The 23,233-nt window shown below is 40.6% G+C and overlaps 1 protein-coding gene across 1 annotated transcript in view; it reads right to left on the bottom strand.

Annotated features, from left to right (window-relative positions):
• tyw1 (tRNA-yW synthesizing protein 1 homolog (S. cerevisiae)) overlaps positions 1-23,233 on the bottom strand; it is a 58,016-nt gene that overhangs the window by 14,892 nt on the left and 19,891 nt on the right. The window contains exons 11-14 of the mRNA XM_054625440.1: positions 20,656-20,765; positions 16,256-16,433; positions 13,330-13,465; positions 7,211-7,321 (exon numbers count right to left, since the gene is read on the bottom strand). Coding sequence (XP_054481415.1) covers positions 7,211-7,321; positions 13,330-13,465; positions 16,256-16,433; positions 20,656-20,765 — 535 coding nt within the window. The remainder of the gene's footprint in view (positions 1-7,210; positions 7,322-13,329; positions 13,466-16,255; positions 16,434-20,655; positions 20,766-23,233) is intronic.

Genomic DNA, 23,233 nt, shown 5'->3' with positions numbered 1-23,233 from the left:
GTCTTGGGGTTTTGAAGACAACTATATAATAGCTAAATTAATCAAAATATAGTGTACACTTAACAGACTTTTTACCTCGCCCTCAGACAGCCCTTACAGAGGGGGAGCTTAAGCCCTAATATCGCTCTCTTTAAAGCCACCAGACTCCATTGAAAAAAATGTTTTACCTTGCAGAACACAGAAGTATACATACAACACCATTTGGGTTATTTAAAAATGTAGCAGCTCATGTCAACTCAGCCAGTTCTAGCGTTTCATTTTTAAATAACTTTATTGATTAGCCTACTTTGGTACCCTACATCGCTGCTTTTTGCTACAATTTGAGTGGGCGTTTACATTTGGAAAACCTGGGAAAAGAAAGCCCATTGACCCGCACTACTCAAAATGGTTTTGTCTAAAACTCTGAGATACTCACTTTCACAATGACGTAAAAACAGGCAAGCAGCAAATCTTTACATTGGAGAAGATAGAACCAGAGAATGTTCAGCACTGATAAATGAGATGCAATGAGTTGATTATCATAATTATTGAATCCATTGATCCACAACAGAGGTGTCTTTGTGTCGCTCATAGAGGGCTTTTGGGTTTGTGTGCTTATTGGTTTCCATGAAAATGTCAAGAATTGATGTGCTCTGCTCTTGTTCTCTCTTTCTGTAAAAGAAAAAGGAAGCAGAGCAAGAACAAAGTGGAAAAACGGAGTGGAGCTTAATTATATTAACATCTCAATTCCTATGTAAAGTCTGTGTGCCCTCTCCGCACAGACACATTTGAGGGGTATCTCTGATTGCCTGTCTCCAATCCAATGCTCCCTGCTGTCTTGTTAGTGTTGTGCTCTCTCTGATATAATGAAATGCCATGCAGGCGTGGATCGATACACACTCCTACGAGAAATCTTTAATAGAAAAGCTAGCAACGTCTCAGGGGTAAACTTAGATTCAGAAGAGTGTTTTTGGTTTTTTTTCACCCATTAAGAGCACATCATAAACCCCATCATGAAGTCAAGATTTGCTTTGAGCAAATTGTTGATTATTTAAGTAGCAATAAAGCAGACCATGTAAGTAGGCAAGATTAGCTTAATGTAGAGGAAAGGAGGAGAGGAGATGAAGGTGGGGATCCTTTAACTGCCACACAGCTGGTTGAATTAATTTCTGTGCAGATTGCAAAAAAAATGCTTTGACATTTCCAACGCTTGACAAATTTGAGTGCAAGAGCAGATTTATACTCGGTGAAGAGGATTGAAAGAGGCAGAGAGAGAAAGAGCGAGGGGAGTGAACAGAAATTAACTGAACATGAGTGCATCACTACACAACAGACAACAGGCAGACCTAAAGGTGCATGATACGAGATCGGGGCATTTCTATTTTTCTCTCTGAGGGAGAACGACTTCATTCTCTGCTCATAAAGGACATGACTCCACTATGTCTTTACCAGGTGGCAACCTCGGATTCTTTCTAGTGACGCCAATGAGGAGGTGTCATAAAGCGTGCATTCTCTCTACTGACCACCAGGCGGGGACTCCTCTGGTTGCAAAAAGAAGTTGTATGATTGTATAGAAGTCTATGAGAAAATGACTCTACTTCTCTCTTGATTTATTCCCTCAGTAAACATTGTAAACATGAGTTTATGGTCTCAATCTCTAGTTTCAAGTCTTCTTCAATACAGCATGATGTTCATTTAGTAAATGATGCTCCATTTATAATAAAAAAAGACCATAAAGCAGAGTATGCTTTAGGGCAACTTATTGTGATTGACAGGTCGCTTCCGCTACCAGAGCCGTACACGGCGTATCTACGTCACATATTACAAATATGGTCACTTACGATCATCAGTCGGCCATATTCAAAGATGAGGCTTCATAGTGGCAGTCCACAAACCAATGGGTGATGTCACAATTACTACGTCCCCTTCTTAAATGCAGTTTATGATCTTTACAGAGCAAATAGTTGTTTGCTGTTATATTAATGCTCTGAATATTCTATATTGCTCATTTACATTAAAATATAAAGGAAAACCTGCCCAAAATCTAAATAAAAAATATGCATCTCAAGGCTGTTCGGAGACAAACATCTGCGCAGCTTTGCAAATGGTATCCCCAGAAGTATAATTCCTGTTTGAACCTTTGCATACTGCTTCCTGTTTTGTGTGTGGGGGTCATGAATGGATGCAAAGACATGTTACTGGATGGACAATGGATGGACAGAAAGGGACGAGACAAACCGATAAGATTCCACACACACAAGAGGCACTAGGGAGATGATTGATGGGAGGAGTGTGGGCTTGTTAATTTTAATATGGGAACACACTGCCAGACCAGCAAGATTCACAAAAACACTTCATTAGTAGGAAAATGAAAAGCGCCTTCTCACATAACCCGCCACAAACAACCAAACACACACAGACTTTTTCTGCCTGGTTGCCGTTCAGAAAGTTGTGTTTTGTTTCTACACCACATGCTTTGACCCTCCGACTGCAGTAAACCCTCATTACAGCGCCGGCTCCCTCAGCTCATTACTTTGAGCAAAAAAACCCTGTATACTTCTGCAGTTTTCTGACAGTGCTGACAGTCCAATAGCCTTTTAATAGGAATATGAATGTTGGTATGAACGTTTGGCTGTCCGTCTCCTTTATGCACAGTTATCAAATGTTGGATGCGTTTGAGCACCCTGGTCCCGTTCCATAAAGCAAGTTCGTCAAATAAGCCAGGCTTATTTCTGTTTGTCTGGCTCCGTTGATTTGGTTCCATAAAGCAAATTCAAGATAGTTCAAGCTCAGTTACTATGGTTACTTAAGCTGGGAAACTAACCTGGTCAGGGACACACTAGCTGTCAGGGTTAACATGAATTGTTGCTTGACCAGAGTTCCTGATATATTTCATGTATGTACGTCAGGTTATGAAGGTTAAACATCTATGTGTTCTTGTTTACAAAACACAAACAACCAACATGTTTTATGGTCATACTATGCGCAAGATGTTATTAGGCCATATTACAATATTTTATATTTCATTTAAACCTGATCAGAGCCACATATTGACATCATTTTTAGGATGTCTAATTCTATGATTACCGCCATATGACTTGAATTTCTAACAGTGTTCCACATAATCTAAACTGGACAATTGCTCTGAGCTGCTTGAGAATATCATTCACACTCAAGTATCTTGACTACTTAGACATAACTCGAGTTAGTCTGAGGTGTGCACTTTACTTTAGGGAACCACTTTAGCCCCGCCTTATTTGTTAGGTGCATCCAAGTCTGCCTTTAGATTTCAAGCCGCACTTAACAGAGCGACTTCTGGTGGCCAAACTTTTATTATGAAATTAACCAAGTGATGGATGCATTTTTTAATCCTCAATAAAATGTACAAACCCAAGCTGCACAACCCTCAAAATGTGTTGTTTAGATTAGACAAATTATTTAGAAATTTGTCATATACACGTGGAGCTACATTACACACAGTGATTGACAAAAATGGGATGAACATGCCAGATTTTGTGCAAAACTGATCTTTTTTGCTATGTTAAGGAATCCTTAAAAAACGTCTAAATGTTCATCTGAATGTATTAAAATGTGTAAACAGGAAGCCATACAACAGTTTCAGTTTTTCAAACACAAGTACCAAGTCAGATTTCTTTCCATTCCGATTAAAAAAATGAAGAAAACTTTGCTCTGGTGCTTTTTAAAAATGTTTATCAGTGTGAAATTTGAGCTCCATGCTTGACGTGAGTGTATTTTATCTTCACTGGTCTACCTTTTAGTTACTGCAATGCTGGCCAACTGATGATCTGCAGATAGTGCTAAAGTGCCTAGTGGAAACAGTTAAATCAATAGGCTTCTGGAGGCAACAACATTATTACCTCCAGTTTTATATGCGCCTGCACATTCTCAGCTAAATAAGTTGGGTAATAACTAACTCTGGTGTGCTGTTATTTCTGCAGCATCAGCACCGCGATGCAACACCAGAGGAAAAGAACGTAGACAGGGTGAGCACACTAACAAGTTGCTCCTGCTGCTTTACAGGAAAGAAAAAAAAACTGTCTCCTGATTAAATGCATATTTTCAATAAAATATTGATGAAACAGTGTAATTGCATTTCATCGTTATCCCCTCTCAGAGATGACGGCACTTCAAAAGGCAGATGTCAAGGATGTAGCATCGAGACAGCGACACAGACTCATATCTACTATCTTTATGAGACTATCCACATCTTACTTTGCTCAGGGTATGATCCAAGCCTATACAAGTGTGATTAGGAATAAACGGAAAATGTAAATGACTGTGGAAACATAACAAAGACAGCCGTTTCCAGAACTGGTGTATGATGTATCATTTGTTCCTCTCTATTAAGGTGTCTGTGAGTGAGGCAGTTAACCCCGAAAGTGTTCCCACTTGCTGCTGGATGAGAGCCTTTGTTCTGGGCAGTTCCCAGGTGTGATTCTGTGTTTATGTGAGCGGGCTGCTTAAAAAAAAAAGAAAAAAAAAAAAAAAAGAAAAGACCATTCAGCTCAGTGAGCCAAGCCTGGAAACATGAAGGTCAAAGGAAGTAAGAATCATGATAGCTGGGAGCAGTGGAATCCCAGTGGAGACTAGCCAGTGATGGAGCTCGATTACCAGGTATAGTGCAGGGAATGAGATGCGCTGTGGCTTATGAATGAGAGGATGTGAGGAGGTATTCCCGTGTGGAGAGAGGTGCTTCATGAATGCTAACTGTGTCTGTGGGAAGCCTTCCACCTGTTCTTTTGCCTTCACAGCAGGGCGTTTAGGATGAGGCACGAGTGAATGGAGACACACAAGGGGATGGATAAGGGATGTCTCAGTGTGTGTATTCATGTGTGTGGGGGAGAAGAGATGTTCCATTACCCTTTTTAACGAGTGAGCCATCTCGCTTCTTTCTCATCTCTGTCTAGAGTTGAACATGCTCAGTACTGACTGTAAATGAGCTGATAAATGATAAAGTGATATCTGATTGGCATATAGGTTTACATACGCACAGAAACCGATGAAGCATTTTACAATGTATCTAAAGCATTTCCGTAACTGGTATCGGTATCTGCACAACTCCAGGGATGAAATCTGACAAATGAGCAGATGACCTGTTCAAACCAATTATCTCACAACCCCGCAGTGGGATGAAAATAGAATACAACTGAATCTCGGCTTAAGTTGACTTCAAAAAGGTCAGGGTTCTCTCTTATCTCTGCTACCTGAGGTGGAGGCCATTATTTGTGCTGGCCTAATTTTTACAGAGTCTAGAAACTGTTAAAAAGAAACAGAGGATAAACTGCACCAGACAGCAGATTCACAGTAGAGTTTTTACTGTGAGGATGCAGAATACATTATCAAAACAAAGAAGAAGAACCCAGTCTGATTATTTTTGTTTTATCAAATGCAACATAAACTTAAAAACTAGGGGAAGAAGTGGACTACATGCAATAATAAAGAGCAGCACCCTCAACAAAGGGTTACAAAGTAGCAGCTATATAGGAAGAAATGCAATGCTGAGTTCATTAATGTCCACAGCTCATCGAGACAAGCTCATTAAAAATTGTAAAAAAAAAAAAAAAAATACTGAAAACATGTTGGATCCACCACAAACAAATGAATAATGGTATTACAGCACGGTCTCACCATGCTGTAATACCATTATTCATTTGTGAGCGAGCTACGAGCACATACAAAAGGCGTTTACGCTCAATGTGCTGTTTGTTGCATTATTCTCCGAGACACCAGAGGGCATACAAACAAAGTGTACTGCCAAGATCAAAAAGACAACGAGTGTAACCGGCAAAACGCCATAAACCAACCTCCACGAAGGTTGAATATCCCGTTAACAATTTGATGTGGCTGCGAAATATTTACTCAAAAGTAGATTTTTAGAACCTTCTGTTTCTAAAGCATCTAAAAAACGAATTGGCCTCTATGAATAACAGTTAGACATGTAAATAGTGCGTTATATCAGTGAACTATTTGTGACCGTCATGTCTGAAAAAGCTCTGATAGGGCAAGTTACAAAAATTTCAGATGTGCACAACCAAGCACAGCGATCACTCGTGGGGCCTTCATGCTCGATGTGCAGGCCGTGATTATGTCATTTATCCGACGCCAAGCCTTGAGCTGCCTTCTCTACTGCAACCATAAACTATGCTTTAGTCACCAGTCGGGCTCTGGTAATGCTCAGGCCACTATCAGAGTGCATTCATGCTCATAATGGGTTAGTAGGTCTTTCATATAATTCAGGGCCTGGTTTAATAAAGCCCTGAAGACCTAAGACAATTTTTAAATCAACGCAAAAGGGAACTGGCAGCCAATGCAGGGAGGCCAGAACTAGAGTTAAATTATTTTGTTTTCTTAAACTGGTGAATATTCCATCAGCACCATTTTGGAGGCGATTATAGAGCATTTACTGGCAACGTCAATCATTCATAAAGTTAGACAAACACAAATTTGCTGGCACGCAAAAGGGTGCCTGAGATAAAAAGCTTCAGATCACTTCAGAAAAAGTATTTTTGGCACTTAGTAAGCGCGATTGTGATGTTTGATAGGATCCTTTGTGGCTCTTTCATTTTAGATAAAACAAAAATTAGAAATGATGGATGATTTGAAGAAAGTTCAGTTTTCAGTTTGACTATCAGGTTGTTTGTTCAGCCTTGATGTATAAATTGATGGCGTGCCAGAGAGACAAGCAAGCGAGATGCTGACTCATTTTCTTTTGAAATATTTAGGTTTGTTTGGGGCTGATGAACTAACTCAATACAAATGTTTCTCATTAAATGGCCATTTAATTCTACTGGCTCCCTTTTAGATGGGAATACAGTAACACTATATTTCTCAGACAAGGGCAGTCCCTTACATCAAAGCAATCATTATAACTTGGTTGATTTAAGAGATTGCAGATGATGTGGTGGGAGATATCATATTTCCTCTTACACAGATTATTGCTATAAAGATCAGCCAGTGCTACTAGCTCATTTGCTATTATGAAAAACAAATGAATGAGGAGCAAATGTGAAAGGCTCTGCTATTAGGAGGGTTTACTCCAGACACACATCAAAGCTCAGTATAGAAAAATTATGACAACAGAATAAAGAAAATCAAGGCTGGCTGAGATGAAGACAATAATTGCTCTGTGAAAATGATAAATAAGAAATCAACAGAGGGAGCGGAATAGAGAACGCAAGCAGATTTAAAGTACTGTGCTGCTGAACCCTACCTTGACCTCGATGAAGTCCGGCTGGCCCAAAGCAATGAGCTCCGAATAGGACTGCATCTCTTCCACATTCCAGGCCTTCACCAGCGTCAGTCTGTACACCGTCCTCTGTCTCTGGATTAAAGGAAAGGGGTCAAAAAGTGATGGAATTAACATGAGATTGTTGTAGTAACAGTGTGTTGCATGTTTAATGTAGTATAACGGTGTAAAGATAGGGCTTAAAACAACCACATCCAACAAAGACATCTCATTTAATTATCAATTTACATATCATGAACACAAAAAGCCCGATGCAAGTAGTGTTGAAAAGCTTGGTGTTGGTCAACAGATTCTGAGCCAACAACACGTTTGTGCAACATTTCTGTATAGATTTTTTAGAGAAAACTCTAATTGTTATGTTTTTAAATAGCTGAACTCAAAGGTTTTTGACAGCGTTGTATAAAAAGGTGTTATAACAGTGAGTGCTGCCATAAGCTAGGTGTTTGCAGTTTTAGATGAGGTGGCTTAATCAACAAAGAAAAATTTAAAATATTGTTGTTCTTTTTTGAAATTTTAAAAAGGTCAAAAGTCACTGGTCGTTCAAACCGGGGAAAACCAGCTTGCGTTGCTATCGGTTACACCAATGATATTACATCACTAGTTGTTGCCACCAACATCTGTCCTCCACAGGCAACACAGCGGCTTACAGATGTAACAACTGCTGCGCTGCGTTGCACATGTTAAGGATTTCGCATGCTGTTCTGAAGGATGAAGATCGGTGCCAATCCAGGCACTTATTCATGATATTTAATCATCTTTTCCAATGACATCTCCAATGTTAAATCCAGGTACAAAAGCTGTCAAGAATGTCTGGACCTACATAGGATCGTCAGCGAGTGAACAGGGAAGGGAGCAAGGAAACAGGTTATGTGAGCAGAACCACGTCAAATTCAAACGCAACACTTTGCAGGTGCACCATTTCTCAGAAGTGCGGTTTTAAATTAAGGTTAAGAGGATTTCTTACCTCCTTGCTACCACAAAAGGTCACCAAAACATTGTAGGACCCAAGGATAGATTTTCAAAAATGTGATTTTACTCAATTGTAGGTTTAACCATTTTAATGTAGGCCTACTTTATGTTAAGAATTGAATAAACCATAATTTAAGTAGAAAAAAATATAATACAAAATAAAGTCTTTACTACCTATTGGCAAATATATATATAGATTTGAATTGAGGTCAAGGCAAAGCAGACCTGATCCGGTGCTCACTTAACTAAAGTGCCGAAAAAAAAATCCCTGCTCACAGCTCAATGGTGTAGACTCAGTCAATTGTTGTTGCTGTATAGCAGGAGAAAGAGGATTATTGAAAATGTGATTGAGAGGAAGAAAGACGGGTTGGGGGGGAAAGAAAGAAAGGGAATGGTGAGGAGGGAGGACATGATAACACAAAGAAATGAATCAAAGACAACGTGAGAGGAGCGAGCACACTTTCCCTCCTTTCCTCAAGCTCTCACCGGAAGATTATCTGTAACACTAGGTCCTTTCAGCCCAGTAGGGGAGGGGATAATTGGCCGGTGGAAGCAGGGAGGTGAGGTATTTCAGGCTGCCTCTATTCCAAATCCGACACCGAGGCAAAGCCTATCAATCCCCCCTGCGCACTGTAGGGGAGGCCAGGTGGAGGAAAACAGAGAGGGATGAGCGCTAAGGAAGGGATGGAGATAGAGCCCACCATGAAATGGAGACTTAGGACGCAGACACAGGGGGGGGGGTGGTGATGGAGACAGAAAGGGAAAGTATATTTTTAGAATAAGGGATGTTGCACGCAGGCAAACCATATTGTCAGACTGACTTGTTTGCGTACAAATTATAATCATTTTTATAAAGCTATATAACCACATATGCTTGTATGCACATGTGCCTGAGTTGGACACAACACTTGTTGACTGAAGGGTTTGTTAAGCACATGTTAGCTTTAAGATACAGACATTTAAACCATTGCTATCCATTTTATTCCATCCATACTTGAATGTGCCAAGGGTCAAACCATGTCCTACCATGGATATGAACATACCTCCAAAATTACCATGACTCTCCTGACTTATGTCCATTAAACAACCATGAAAATCCATCACAACAGTGAAATACATCAATAGTAAGGTCAATATAACAAAAGCTCACATTTTTCTGGCAGCCACATTGAGCTCTTGTACCATTAAAGCATCATAAGGTCAAAACTGCTATTCAGATCATCACTCTTTAAACACATCACACTAAACAAAATACATAACAATATCTAATAACAACATTATAGTTATTATAATTAATATTGTTATGCCAGAAAACGTCCAGAGAAAATAACCTGCATTACACTCCCATAGAAGATATCTGATAACATGACTGTTGTCGCTAACATTTTCAAAATACAGTGTCATCCTCCTCGGATCATGTGGTAAGCAACAGCATTTTGATGTTAAATACTTTTTATTTTACTTTTACTTCTCTAAGGATCAATTACAGAGTGAGTCACTCCTCTGGTGTGAATCTCTGACATACATTAATATTAACCAGTATCCATTTATTCATTTTTTGGCCCCTGCTTGAGTTTTTCTTTCTCTTAGCACTCTCCATCTCTCACCCCGTGGTGAGCCGGGTAGAAACAGAAGGGATTATACATGATGTCAAGCGAAAGTAACAGGATGAGATAATGAAAAAAGGAAAGACTATGACTTTGTCATAAAATCGGGTTAAATATGGGAGAGTTTTGATCCCGGGGGAGGAAACCTGGAGAGGAAAATGCAAAACAGAGTCTCCAGGGAAAACCAGGAAGGTCGGCAAAGTTAACAACAAATTACACATTTACTTGACAGCAATTATAAAAGCAATTCTTTATATTGGCGGCTCCTTGAACTGTCAGAATTCAGCATGGGAAATAAAGAGAGTCCAGTTAGTGTCACCAATGTCCTTATTAGCCCATAAGAACCCGGACCCATTTTTCCTTAAAGGAAAATTATAGGGGATATAATACAGACTAAATGGACCAGAAGGAACACATTTCTGAAAAGATTTTTTAAATATTACCACCTAAAGCCAAAAATCTAAACAATGGGCGTTTAGGTATAATGTACTCTTTTAAAAATCAATCAACTTGGCATTTTTTTTGCTCAGTAACAAAGATATGCCTTTTTATTTGCATTTACACAATACATATCAAAATTATAACTTTGCTGGTTAGGTTTAACCCAAAAATCTTTTTTAGATTTGTTTTTACAAGACAAAAATGTGCAAACTGAAAAAAATAAAAATAAGACTGCCCCATATTGGAAGTCTTCTCAGCAAGCTACTGTAGCTGTATAAAACTGAACATCAAACTTATGTTGTAAACTTGAGAAAACATGCACATAGTGCATGAAAAACAAAAAAACCCATTGTTAACAGTTCTTGCGTCTGTTGCGCATTTTACGGCAGTTTAGCCCAGGCCAAATGGTAACATTTGAGACAATTTCTGTCCTCGGTGAAGCAAAGACGAACATCAAATTTTTCACAAAGGGTGGTGGTTGCATTGACTTTGCGAAATTTGAAACTGGCACGCTTGTCACATTTCACAGTCCAATGTGCAACCTTGTCAGCTTGATCACCAGTGCCGCTGAAGAGAACAAATTGTCAGCAAATACTTTGTAGTAGAGGATTCACTGAAGACGAGCAGCGGCCCCAAATTTTCAATCCCCAAGGGTGTGGCTTGGTCTTCACATACAGCCTTATTGGGCTGTGTGTGTCTCTGAAGGACACCATTTGCTCAATAATGGAGTTGTGCTCCTCTGGGGTGATATCCAGGCATTGTTTGCGAAACATATCAAGCCATGGACGGACTTTCCAACACTTATCAGCAACTTGCCTGCTAGACAAATCAGTGTTGTCAGCAAAATGTAGAGATGCCAGTAGGGTCTGAAAACAGTTGCGTGACATGTTGTAAGCCCCCATGGGACACCTTGTGCCATTTTCCCAGTAGGCACGATTTCCCGGCAGTTGGCAAAGACCCATGCGCAGGTAGAGGCCAATCAGTATTTCCAGTTCTTTGACAGTGGTGTTAACATTGCTGTGACGTTCAGATTTTTGTACACTGTACAAATTTGTTTGTTCCTTCAGAAACACAAGCATTTCTTTATGAAATTACTTTGAAATAGTAACAAAATAGGATAGTTAAATCTTGTTTGTTTGTGTGTTTTATTTACTGATAAGTAAAAACTTAAAAAAAAAATGTAATCAATAATTGAATCAATTTGCATTATTTTATGTTTAAATGTGTTTTGAATTCAACAACAGAACATTTATTAATTAAAAAGAATTGAATCAGCTAAATAAATTGGGCAGCTCATTACTTTTTTTCTTATTGTGACAAATACGTCGCATTGGTTTTTCTGAGACGATTTTAGGGTTAAAAGCCTGATGTGACACATCTGTTACAACGATATTTTCATAACTTGATACATATAAAATCATTTGAGAAATATGGTTTAAACACTTTAGATGTAATGAGACATGTTATCAAAGCATTAGAGTTGTTACATGTGTTGAAACTTACCTTTTGCAACAAAAACAAGCTTTTTGAAATTAGCTAGTTCTGTCAAATGTGCTGACCAGCCAGGCAGTCATTTTGGAAGCGATGTCATGGGTATACAAATTAACTGACTGTCACATGACCTCACCAGGATGTTCAGTAGGGACTTCAAGTGTTAAAACTAAGGATAAAGCTGTATAAGGAACTTTCCAGGGTATTTAAAGTGTTTAAATAAAGTTTATGGGTTAGACATGTCTGATGTCAACGGCTGTTTGTCTGAATGTAGGTTTTTCACAATCTATTTAGCATTTGTGCTAAAGCATTTAAGAGGAAGCCGGCCCATTACGGATAGGTGTAACAGAGGTTCCCATCTGAGCTACTACACAGTCCACGTCTATCTCAAGGTCGATTTGTTGTTGCAACAGAGCATTTTTTCCCCCTCACTGTTAAGGGAAACACTAACAGAGAGAATGGATTTACACAATGGGGTCTGGAGGACAGATTCAGGCTTTGATTCTTTCCTAGCCAAACTGTTAAAAGAATCACTGAAAAGCCAAAAGTGTCTAAAGTGTTAAAGGTTTGATATGCTCCGTAATTCACTGCCATCTTGCAATCATCGCACAGACGTTGTGTAAATGTAGAGGACATCTCAATCTGTGCCTTCTGGGAGGACTTTCATCAGCTGCTCTGATTCACTCAAACCCCCCCAAATAAAATGGGTCTGAACACAAGGTAAGAAGCTGACACTTCCAACAGTCTGACAGCAAGTTGGACACAAGAGGCCACTTTTGTCAAAAATCATAGAAACTCCATATTCTTATTCACAGTATACCGAGAAATGAACGTGTGTTGTCGAGATCTTCCATTTTTGTGGAAGCTCGGCAACTCACGTTAGTTGAGTTGTCGACATGTTAAGATATCTCGACGACTCACGAGAAACCTAGAGAGGTTTGGTTGGAATTGAGTCCAAATGTTTTGTTATTTTCAGAACTAACTTAAGCCTTAAATCAGAAGCTCGACAGCTCTAGACAGAGTGTTAAATCATCTCTGAGAGCTGAGAGAACGAGAAACAATGTCAAAAAATGACCAATAGGGAGGAGACTAGCACAGAACATCAAGATGGTGCTTTCCACTTGTGGCAAACAATGTTGGACTGCAACTGTTGCCGTCCTCTCAGTTTGAAGTGAAGTGAATCAGACATTTTTACTGGAGCAGTTTAGAAACCTCAGTCCAATGTTATTATAAAACATGCTGTTGACACATTACCTAAATATTATTAATTATGAAGCCAACTGCAAACTCGAAAAGATTAAAATGACCAAGTTAACTTGTGGAGGACTTGTGCAATCTAAAAGTGTGAATATATCCACACCATACAGTACATGCAATGACGCTCTGCGTGGTTCAGACATAAATGTACAGCTTTAGCATTTTGCAACTGTTGAGCAATTGTTATAATTTCCTCTTGCAGGTTAACTTGCCCGAGTAGTCATTCTTTTTGAACAACTTCCCAGTAACATGCAGTTAATCCTCTCGTTCACAAGCCCACCTCTTCTGACTTTCTGGCTAGCTCAGTGGGCAGCTCACCTTCTCTCCCAGGGCCCTGAGGCTGTCCAGGAAGCGGGGCCAGAAGTCCTTGAAAAGCGGTCGGTCGATCTTCTTCAGACTGTCTTTGGTGCTGGCGTCCACGCTGACATACAGCTGGGTGACCGGAACCAGGCTCCTGGAAATGAGAGACAATATAGAACAGAAATGAGGATAAGAATGATCCAGTTTGAGAGAGAAAGAGAATCTGATAAGAAAGGTACCTTGGGAGCATTTGAAAAACATGAGAACAAAAGTAAAACGTTAGAAAATGTTTAAAATTCAAGAAGCTAGTCATCCCCAACGTCACCAACACCTTCCAAACTTTCGAAACACATGAGTTTATTCTCAGCTCTCTGAAGAACGCAGTTGTGTCAGTAATTGACATGCGACAACAAGAAGTCAAACACTATGTAGTTGGGCTAAAAGAAAAGCAAAATGAGGAGGCAGATCGGAAAAGCAGGACGGCTTCTCGTCATTATTAAATAAGGATAGACGTGAACTTTGTTTTGTGTGCAGCTCTTTTCTACTTCTGTGGAATCTCTACACAAGAAAACAGTTTCCCCTTGAGAAAGAAGCACTGGAATAGAGACTGAATAATCAACCAGGTTCAATCTTCAACCAGGTGACTGACAGGTAAAAAGATGTCCGTCGACTGCCGTCCTCACCTTCAACCTGCTCTGTGAGTATTCACCATAAGTCAGCCTGTGACAGGCAAGTAGGCTGATGAACCGGCTATGTCAGTTTATGTCTTGGTGACAACCTGCAAGGCTTCTGGACGGAGAAATTAAAAAGGTAAGAGGTCATGTAGATGTTTATTTTAAACCGGTCAAGCAACAAACAGCCTATCCAGTATAGTTTATTTTTGTGTTCCCTCAAATCTTTTTGTCGTTCATTATACTTCTAGATCACTTTTTGCAAATCTATATCAATGTGGAGCACAATTTTTTTTTTAGGGATTTTGACATTACTGTATCATGCATATTGATTTTTATAATATAAAGTGAGTTCAAGTGGCTGCTTAAGAAGAAGATACAACTTGAAAGTGCAGCCAAATGGCCAAAAATGGTTAATAAAATGAAAGCACATAAAATTTCTGTCTGTAACTATTGATGTGCTAAAAATAAACGTTCACCAATCAATCATCGTCTACTTATCTGGGGCCGGTTCCAGAGGGCAGCAGGCTCAGCTGGGTATTCCAGAAATCCGTCTGCTCAGTAACGTTTTTTCAACTCTTCCTGGGGAACTCTACAGCATTCCCAGGCCAGAGCACAAGATATTCAATCTGTTGTGCATGTTCTTGGTCTACCCGGGGGGCCTCTTACCAGTTGGACGTGCCCAGAAAACCTCTCAAAAGGGAGGCGCCCAGGAGAAAGCCACCTCAGCTGGCTCCTTTCGAAGGAGCAGGTCTGAACTCCTCACCCTCTCCCCCCTAAGGCTGAGCCCAGCCACCCTACGAAGGAAGCTCATTTTGGCCAGTAGTATCCACAATATCATATTTCATCACTGCCCAGAACTCATGAGCATAGGTGAGGGTCAGAACCTAGATGGACTGGTGAATGGAGAGCTTTGCTTTCTGGGTCAGCTCCCTCTTCACCACAATGGTCCGGTTTAACGGCCGCAGCACTGCTGACGCCGAATCGAACCGCCTGGTCATCTGACACTTTATTTTACCCTCACTCTTAGACCGAAAGATACTTGAAAAGTCTCTCTCGGGGCAGTGACTCACTCCCGACCAGGAGGGTCCAATCCATCATTTTCCAGCAGAGAACAATGGCCTCAGATGTGCACGTACTGTAGTAGAACCAAATCATCTGCAAAGAGCAGTGATCCCAAACAGGAGACTTTCCTTTACCTCGGCTGTGCCTTGCTATCTCTACCTGGACTGAAAAAGTCAGATCAGTATACCCTTTGTGTTATCTAACATGATGAATAATACAAAAGATGTCTGCTTTGCCGTGCTATATTTTTTAAAATGGCAATGTGGCCCTGAAAACCCTTTGGATAGTTCTTATTACACTTCACACTATAAACTGTACACGTAATGGGAAACGAAGGGATGTCAGAGGGGTATACAACTACAGCGTTGTGTTGACTCAGAGTGCTGAGTCGAAGCCGCAGTGCAGGGAAAGATGACACTGAGGTCACTTCAGTACGTTTCCTCCTCGGACACCAAACTTCTCCTGTTGACGCTCAGAAAGTCTCCCTGCATCTAAAGTACAAAGCAAAGAAAGGCGTGTGTGTGTGTGTGTGTGTTTGTGAACTGTGCACATAAAACCATCTGAGGTGGTATTGCCTTTTATGAATTGTTCATATGGTTACAGTCGGGGCATAAGACTCCTGTCGCTGGGTTACAATTTGAAATGCAGCATCTCAGAGAAGTTATACGGTTCACTGTTCAACACCTGAAGGTAAACTCTGGAAACCCTTAGCGTTTCAAAAAGCAAAAGAAGTTACATTTACCAATACCAATGGAGCAAGCAGCAAGTGATCACTAGCGCAGGCTTCCACATTCATTTTCAAATAAAAAAGAAAAAAACATCTCACTTAGTGGCAGATATGGTCATGCAGACAGTTTGATGTACATAGGTTTTGACATGTCCGCTTCTGAAACTTTTTTAAGGTGAATTTGACAGTGTATTGCTATTTTTCATCTTTTGAGCCTAACAAACATCTCCATTCAACGCCACTGGAGCGTACCCTCCTTGTTAAAGGACACGGCATCATAATTATGGAGACTGAAACTTTGATCCTTCCTGAAACTCCTACTCCATGCTTTCCATTTCATCCAGACTTCAAAGAAAAGAGCCTGCGAAGGCATACCATGCTACAAAAAACATAAATGAGCCAGAACAGAGCGGCTGGAATCGGTGTATTTTGAGAGAAGAAATGAACACAAACAAGTTGTTTGGTCCTTTTTTGTCCCTACCTGATTTCCTGAGGGAACTGTGCGTTGGTGACCAGGAAGCTGGAGATGCGGTGGGTGTGGAGGAGGCGGATGAAGGTGTTGATTTCGGGGTACATGATTGGCTCACCCACCAGGGAGAGGGCGCAGTGCTTGACGGCCAGGCCCTCCTCGTAGCGCTCGGGTTTCACTCCGGGGACACCTGGAGGCAGAGAGAGGTCAGAAGCTGAATAGATGATCATTTTAATGAGGTTTCAGTCTTTGACTTAATCAATGATCTCCAAACAATAACAAGGAGGGGCCATAAATGTGGAAGAATGAATCAAAACAGCTTATAGAAAATAAAAAAACTGGAATATAACGGCATGAGGTCAGGCTTTGAAATAAGGTCAAGCTGAGTCATTACAGGAGAGACGTGTGGTGCTCATGAAAAATTAGCATAGGAGCAACAGTGAATGTGTGTGAGCCATGGGAGTCGGGCCCAAAGCCCAGTCGCTCTGTCTTTTCCTCCCTCTCTCCTTCTTTCCACAGGGTGGTCTGGGACCCAAATGTTTAGTGCATCTACCAGCACAGACTGCAGGGAGCTGTAAAGACATGCTCAGCAGAGTATTAGGGATGAATGTCATACTTTTAATAGCTTTTGCTGTTCAACTTAAGTTTACTGAGAATAATATTTTTAAACTATTTATTCTCAGTAAGAGTTGAATTGACCACCTTAAGAACACAATACAAACCTAAATATAGGCAAAAAGGAAATGACTACTTCCGGCGCTCTTGCTGGGATCACACCCAACTTCGAATCCCTGCCTTCAATTGTAGCTCAACTCCAATCTGTCCGAATACAGACAAATAAACACCTGGCAAAGTCCTCAAAACGGCCTCTGTGGTACCAGCTGGACCACACTTTGCCTCAATGACTACCACAGACTCACAAGATTTTAAATGTTACGAAGCCTCAAGCTGTCCCCACAAGCAAAATTAGATTAATGAACACAATCACTTGGGACATGAAGAAGAGTCGAAGAGATGAAGTGAGTCTTATTTGAATTTGAATATAGAACTTGAGTTTGCTTTTGGGCAAAGTAACAGCAAAACAGACCATATAAGCTTGCTTTCTGCTAACAGAATACAGTATTAAATCCTGTATGACATGCTGTGAATTTGATGGAGACAGGGAATAAACAAAAAGTCAAAGCTTAGAGGGAAAAGGTTTCACACGCTGTCATGGTAATTTAATTTGATACTGTTGTAGCTACAGCAGAATTTAAGAGTACGTGTAGTGAATCTTAATTCAATGAAACGTTGGACTGATGCCTTCATATGCTTTATAACACAGTCTATAAATTATTGATAGGTTTGCAGCATTTTGTATGTCTTTTACCGTGTTGCCTTTCAAGGACAAATCACATCTTGCAACAGCTGCGAAGACAAAGACAAACTGTTCCCAAAGAGAAATCCCACTGAACTCTGTTAGTAACAACCAGCTGAGAAAATGGTGCATGTGTGTTAAGTGTGTGAATCCTCATTAAATGTATATATCCTATGGTATTAGTTTGGTGTAATTCCATTACATTCTCACATAATTACCTCCCTTGTTCAAGGGCTTTGGGCTCTATAACAAGTTGTGTCATTATGGTGAATGCTATGAAGCTGCAGAATTGACTCAAGGGAAGACAACTATTATCAAAGAAATTCGATGTCCTCTGGATTTGACCTTTGTTGTTCACAGAAGATGATCAAGACATCATTTTTCCCCTGCTTTGAAGAGTTCTTGTCCTTAAATTTGTTTATGGAGTACGAGTTAGGGAGACACGCTGAACTCTTCCATTCACGCGGTAAAATTAAAGTAAATAAAAGGACCCGGCTGCTCGGATGGAAGCGCGCAGTGTAGAAGCACAGTATGCATGATTGGAGAGAGTCTTTTTCAAAATGAAAAGTGCTGTGTTGTTTTATTAAATGAATCACAGAACAAAATATTTTATTCATAAGTTGAGTTAGAGGCGAGAGTTAGCCAAAGCTTCTCCTTGCACTTATGCAAATGTGCCGACACTAGGTAAGCATGTACTTAATGGACAACTAAAGAGCATATACTGTATCCTACCCTAAGGACTGATGATGTAAAATGTGAGATCAAATAAAGTAACTTATAAAACAAACTGACGGTCACAACATTTTTTTAGTGCAAATTAAACAGCCTTTTGCTTGATGATTTTGTGTTGCTGAGCGCCTCGCATTTTTGCAGGAGCACCCTGACTACTTCCAGTTAAAAAAGAAAAAATGAACTCAGAAAAAGCAGAAAAGAGGTCGATGTCATTGGTGTCGTTACCCGCTGTCCAATCGGATGACTTGAGAGGCGGGCCTTCTGTAGTGGATATATGAGGAGCTAAATGACTTTACTGACTGTATTTAGTTACCATGATCTGAGCTGAAAACAGCAGGCCTTGAGGGGAAAAAAAAAAAAATTGTGCGGAACTTGATACTTCCAGTGCAATGTGTTCATTAATTTGAACTGTACTCATCAGGTCGTCAGGAAAGCCAACCTGTTTAATCACACTGTGGGCTTTCAGGGGCATTGTCTGGATAGTTCATTGCGCTGGACATTAAAAAAACGTATTACTGTCAGTGGTAAATGCAGTTGAAGGCTGCCTAATGTGATTATTGGAGCTGGGAAGACATTCTGGATGATAATGACAATACAGGCTTGCACTCTGCTCTAGTATGTTTTAATTAAACTTGCAAAAGCACCTGAAAATGTACTTTTTCTTATTTCCCCGAACAAACGTCTGAGCTGTAATACCTTTTTTTTACTACTTTTTTTTTATTTATTTTTTTACTTTAAGTGAATTAAAAACCAGCTTACTGTCAACATAATCTTATGTGCACTATTGTTCCATTATAATAACATCAGGAAATGACATTTTCTATGATGTCGTTCATTATAATACATCATGAATAACTGCTCTGAGAATGATATTAGCTATAAAGTCATGCTTTGAAGAAGATACGCCTCGCAAGCATTCAGCTTTTGGCATCTGTATTATTTCCCAGAGTACAATTGCTTCTCTGTTTTATAATGGGATCAGCAGTGACTTTGAGGTTAGAGAGGCAGCCTTCTGACTGCAAGGTCGCAGGATCAAGCCAGGTCTTAAGAAGACTTCTGCTGGGAGGTACAGTCACACTCCTCTGATCTAAACCTACTAAGGGGTTTTTATGCCTTGATGAAATTTAAGGCTGTCCGTTAAAGGTGAAATCTTTAAAGTGGGCCACAGTGCGATAGTCAGCCAAGTTTTGGTACTGGCTTTTATACGAGTTACACAAAAAACACAAAAAGAAATCAACAAAGAGCTAAACTGGAAAGGGGACAGTCTGGCAAACTGAGTTGGGGCTTGACAGGAATGGTCTGTATATGAGTGTGTGTGTGTGTGTGTGTGTGTGTGTGTGTGTGTGTGTGTGTGTGTGTGTGTGTGTGTGTGTGTGTGTGTGTGTGTGTGTGTGTGTGTGTGTGTGTGTGTGTGTGTGTGTGTGTGTGTGTCTCTGGCTTTGCTGACAGGTATCTGCAGGATAAATTAGTTCCGAATCTCTACTGGCAGCTCAGCCACAGTCCTGTCACAAAAAGCAAGGGTTAGCTCTGCAGCACACCTGTAAAATAATGAGCACAGGATGTCGTTCGGACTGTGGCAGCGCTAGAGTTTACTGCTCGGCTGCAGCTTCCAAGCGAAAGCAGCTCTAAATACAACACTGCCGGGCGGGTTAAATCTTTTCATGCAGTTTGTGTGCGTCTGGTCGTTAAGCCTGTCTTTTAAAATATCAGTAACCCTTTGTGCATTTCACAACAAGATGAATAAACGCAAATGCATGATGCTCGGTCAGTCGCCATAGATTGCACCGTTAGCCCTGTTAGCCCCGGATTGCTGTTTTCATGTTGAGAGGCAATAGAACTGCGCCAAGTCTTGTATATAGCAGCTTTATTGCTTTAATGAAAAACATATCAATAAATGAATCTATGAGAACTATAAACAATAGCTGCAGTGAAAATCTGGTTTAAAACCTTTAAATCCATCTGGAATCAAAACATATTTTTCATTTAATACTTGTTTGCTTTAATAAAGTCTAATTACTGTGTCACCACCATGTTTTGACAACATTTCTCCAAACCTCTGAATGAAAACCTGCTAGGGAATACTCACAGGATGATCACTAAACTCTGCTTTGACTGAGCTTTGGGCATCCAACTAGCCATCCTGAGCCAACGCTGGCAGCAGCCAGAGAAAAGAAGTCCCAAATGCCAACAGTATAAGTACAAGTAAGTACTAATGGAGCCCAAAAATGAGGGTTAAACAGACTGCTAGAGAAACAGATTATACCAAGAGGTGGAGCGGGAGAGAACGCTCATGTTTGCACGTGTGACCTTCTACAGGACAAACCTCTGAACTGTCGGATCATGCTCTGGTGCTTCTCCATGGCCTCCTGCAAGATCTTCTCAGCGGGGTCCATTTTCCAGCGCCATTCTGTCCCCACAGGGTTGGTGTGATGTCTGTTGGTTGGGCACGCAGGGAAACAGATAAGACATACAGTAACTGCAGTTGACTGTAAGTTACTTCACCAGTTGTTCATTGTCTTCTGGAGCACTAAGGTCGTGGTTCCACTTGTCTTTTCAAGGCCACTTTTGTGATAGGAGGTGCCATATCAGAGCTCAGCTGTGTTCACATATGTGTGTCCACAATTGATACAATGCAACATGCCTTATCGCACAAACATCTAAATAAAGTGTCAAAGAAGGTAAAACTGTAGATGAACAAATTTTATTTCCTACAAATTCTTCACAATAAAAGTCTCCCGTTATTTTTGCTGCCTTCTCTTGCACTACAAGTAGACTTTTTGTTTATTAAAGAATAGCTGCTGAAATTTTTAAGTTATTTGGTAACACATCTTCCCATAAATTCTCCACTATAAAAGTCCCCTTCTACTTGAAGCAGCAAAATCAGGAATTGTTGGGTTTTCATCAGCAGTTTCTTAATCTCTATAAACAGATTCTGCATTCATATGTTGGCCTTGGTGGAACATAGGTAAAGCGTCTGCATGGAGAGCAAAAGTCTGGTCTGGCTGACCGGATCTACAAAGCAAGAGATATTCAATATCGGAGCACACAAACTTGATCGTTAATGCGTCCTGGCATGATCGTATGACAGAAAAAAAACATTTAACTGACAAGTGTAACCATGGCCTAAGTATCAACTGACAGACAGCGTCCATCCAAGGCATTCCTCTGATTTAGAGGGATTTAGGCTGCGGGGACATAAAACACAATTTAATAGATTCAGATGAGCATCTCTCTAAAACGGTGACAAATATAAATTCTGAAAAAAAAAAATCATTGTACAGTAAAGGAAAACTGCACCTCGGTTGGGTGATGATAACACGTTCTGAATGTCTAAGTGTGATGTCTATGTGCAACAACAAATCCTGAGGCATCACAAATTTCAGACAGTCTGCTGCATGCATATGCACACACTCATAGCACACACATACCGGCCTCTCACATCAGATCTAATTCCACCTGTTGCTACAAAGAGGCAGCTGGTGAGGGCAGCAGCGACGTGACATCTGTGCCCTGAAATTGCTTACTTCCCGTCATCCCACATAGCCGTCTTTAAAGGAGACTGGCGTATCTGTGGTGACAGGGAGGACGTCCGCCGCGGCGCATTCTCAGGGCGACCTTTCAGTGCTCAGCGTTTCACATGGAAGAACAGGGGAGTAAAAGGGCCTCGGTCTCTCACCGCTGTCACCATGAATCCGTGTCCACCTTTAGGCCTCTAAGCTACAGCTGCCATTCGTCTTCTGCGCATAAATCATTAGCTGGTTCACCACGGAGGGATCACAGCTCATTGTGTGAGTGCTCTTGACTAACGAGGTAAACAGGTTGCAATAGTAGTCAAGTAAATGCTAATAAACACTGATTACTTTGGTAGCCATATGTTGCACTCTTGAAAAAGAAAATCTTCACAAATAACTATTTAATGTAAATGTTTATAAAATTTGTAAATAAATGAAGAAAAGCCTGTTCTGAACCAAACCTCAGATATAGAGTGACACACATGTTTTGGAGCGAGGTACTTAAAAAGGTGATACCTTGCCAATTTTCAACCAGCTCTGACTCGTCGCAGTGTGCAAGTGGTGTTTGGCTTTCCACGCACGCACTGCCATGACAAAGAGCTGGTGGAAAATCTGCAGCTTCATTTTAAAGTCCCAGTGGAACGGATGTTAGTTTGGCTTTAGCTTCTGCTTAGGTTTCAAATGCTTGACGGCTCATCCTGAACTCATGGGCGTTTACAAAAAAAAGATCCAATCAAATGAGACTTTGGGCGGCTAGCTAGCCGCACCGGTCATACGGAACCACACTTTGACGTATGTGGGCGGTAGAAGCTAACGTAGCACTATTGATAGATACGAAGATAGATGTGCTTGGATATCAGTGGGCTAAAACAATGTGGCAATTTCCCTTGAACTAATAAGACCTCGGCCAATTTTCAACCAACTATTTCACTGCAGGTGAGGGAGGTGTGTGTGGAGGGAACGCTCCTCTGTAGCTTTGTGTCATGCTAAACACTAAAGCCCACCCACCTTGCAATATGACACAGTAAAGAGGCTTAAGACACTCCAACTCCTGTATCACAGTGACTCCTGGGGTCAGTTAGATATTTCAGACTGGTCTGCAGTATTTAGCCGGTCTTAAATCATGCTCTTAGATCTGATGCAGTTGCTCGGCAGTCTTAATTTACCCAGAATTCACAGCAAATTAGTCTTACTTAATACTGTATAGTCATGAATTAGACAGCTTTGTGCAACGAATGAATTAAGATCTGCTGCTACCTGAAGTCTGACCATTTGTTTGATCCGAGCCAGGTCTCCAATGTGGGTACGAGTACCCCTAGGACTACTGTGGAGCACTGCAGGGGTTATGTGAGATATTATTTAAATGTATGTTATATTACAATACATATC

Source organism: Anoplopoma fimbria, chromosome 1, assembly GCF_027596085.1.
Source record: "Anoplopoma fimbria isolate UVic2021 breed Golden Eagle Sablefish chromosome 1, Afim_UVic_2022, whole genome shotgun sequence".
NCBI classification, from domain to species: domain Eukaryota; kingdom Metazoa; phylum Chordata; class Actinopteri; order Perciformes; family Anoplopomatidae; genus Anoplopoma; species Anoplopoma fimbria.
Note: the sequence above shows the minus strand (reverse complement) of the source record. Positions and strands in the feature narration are given on the sequence as shown.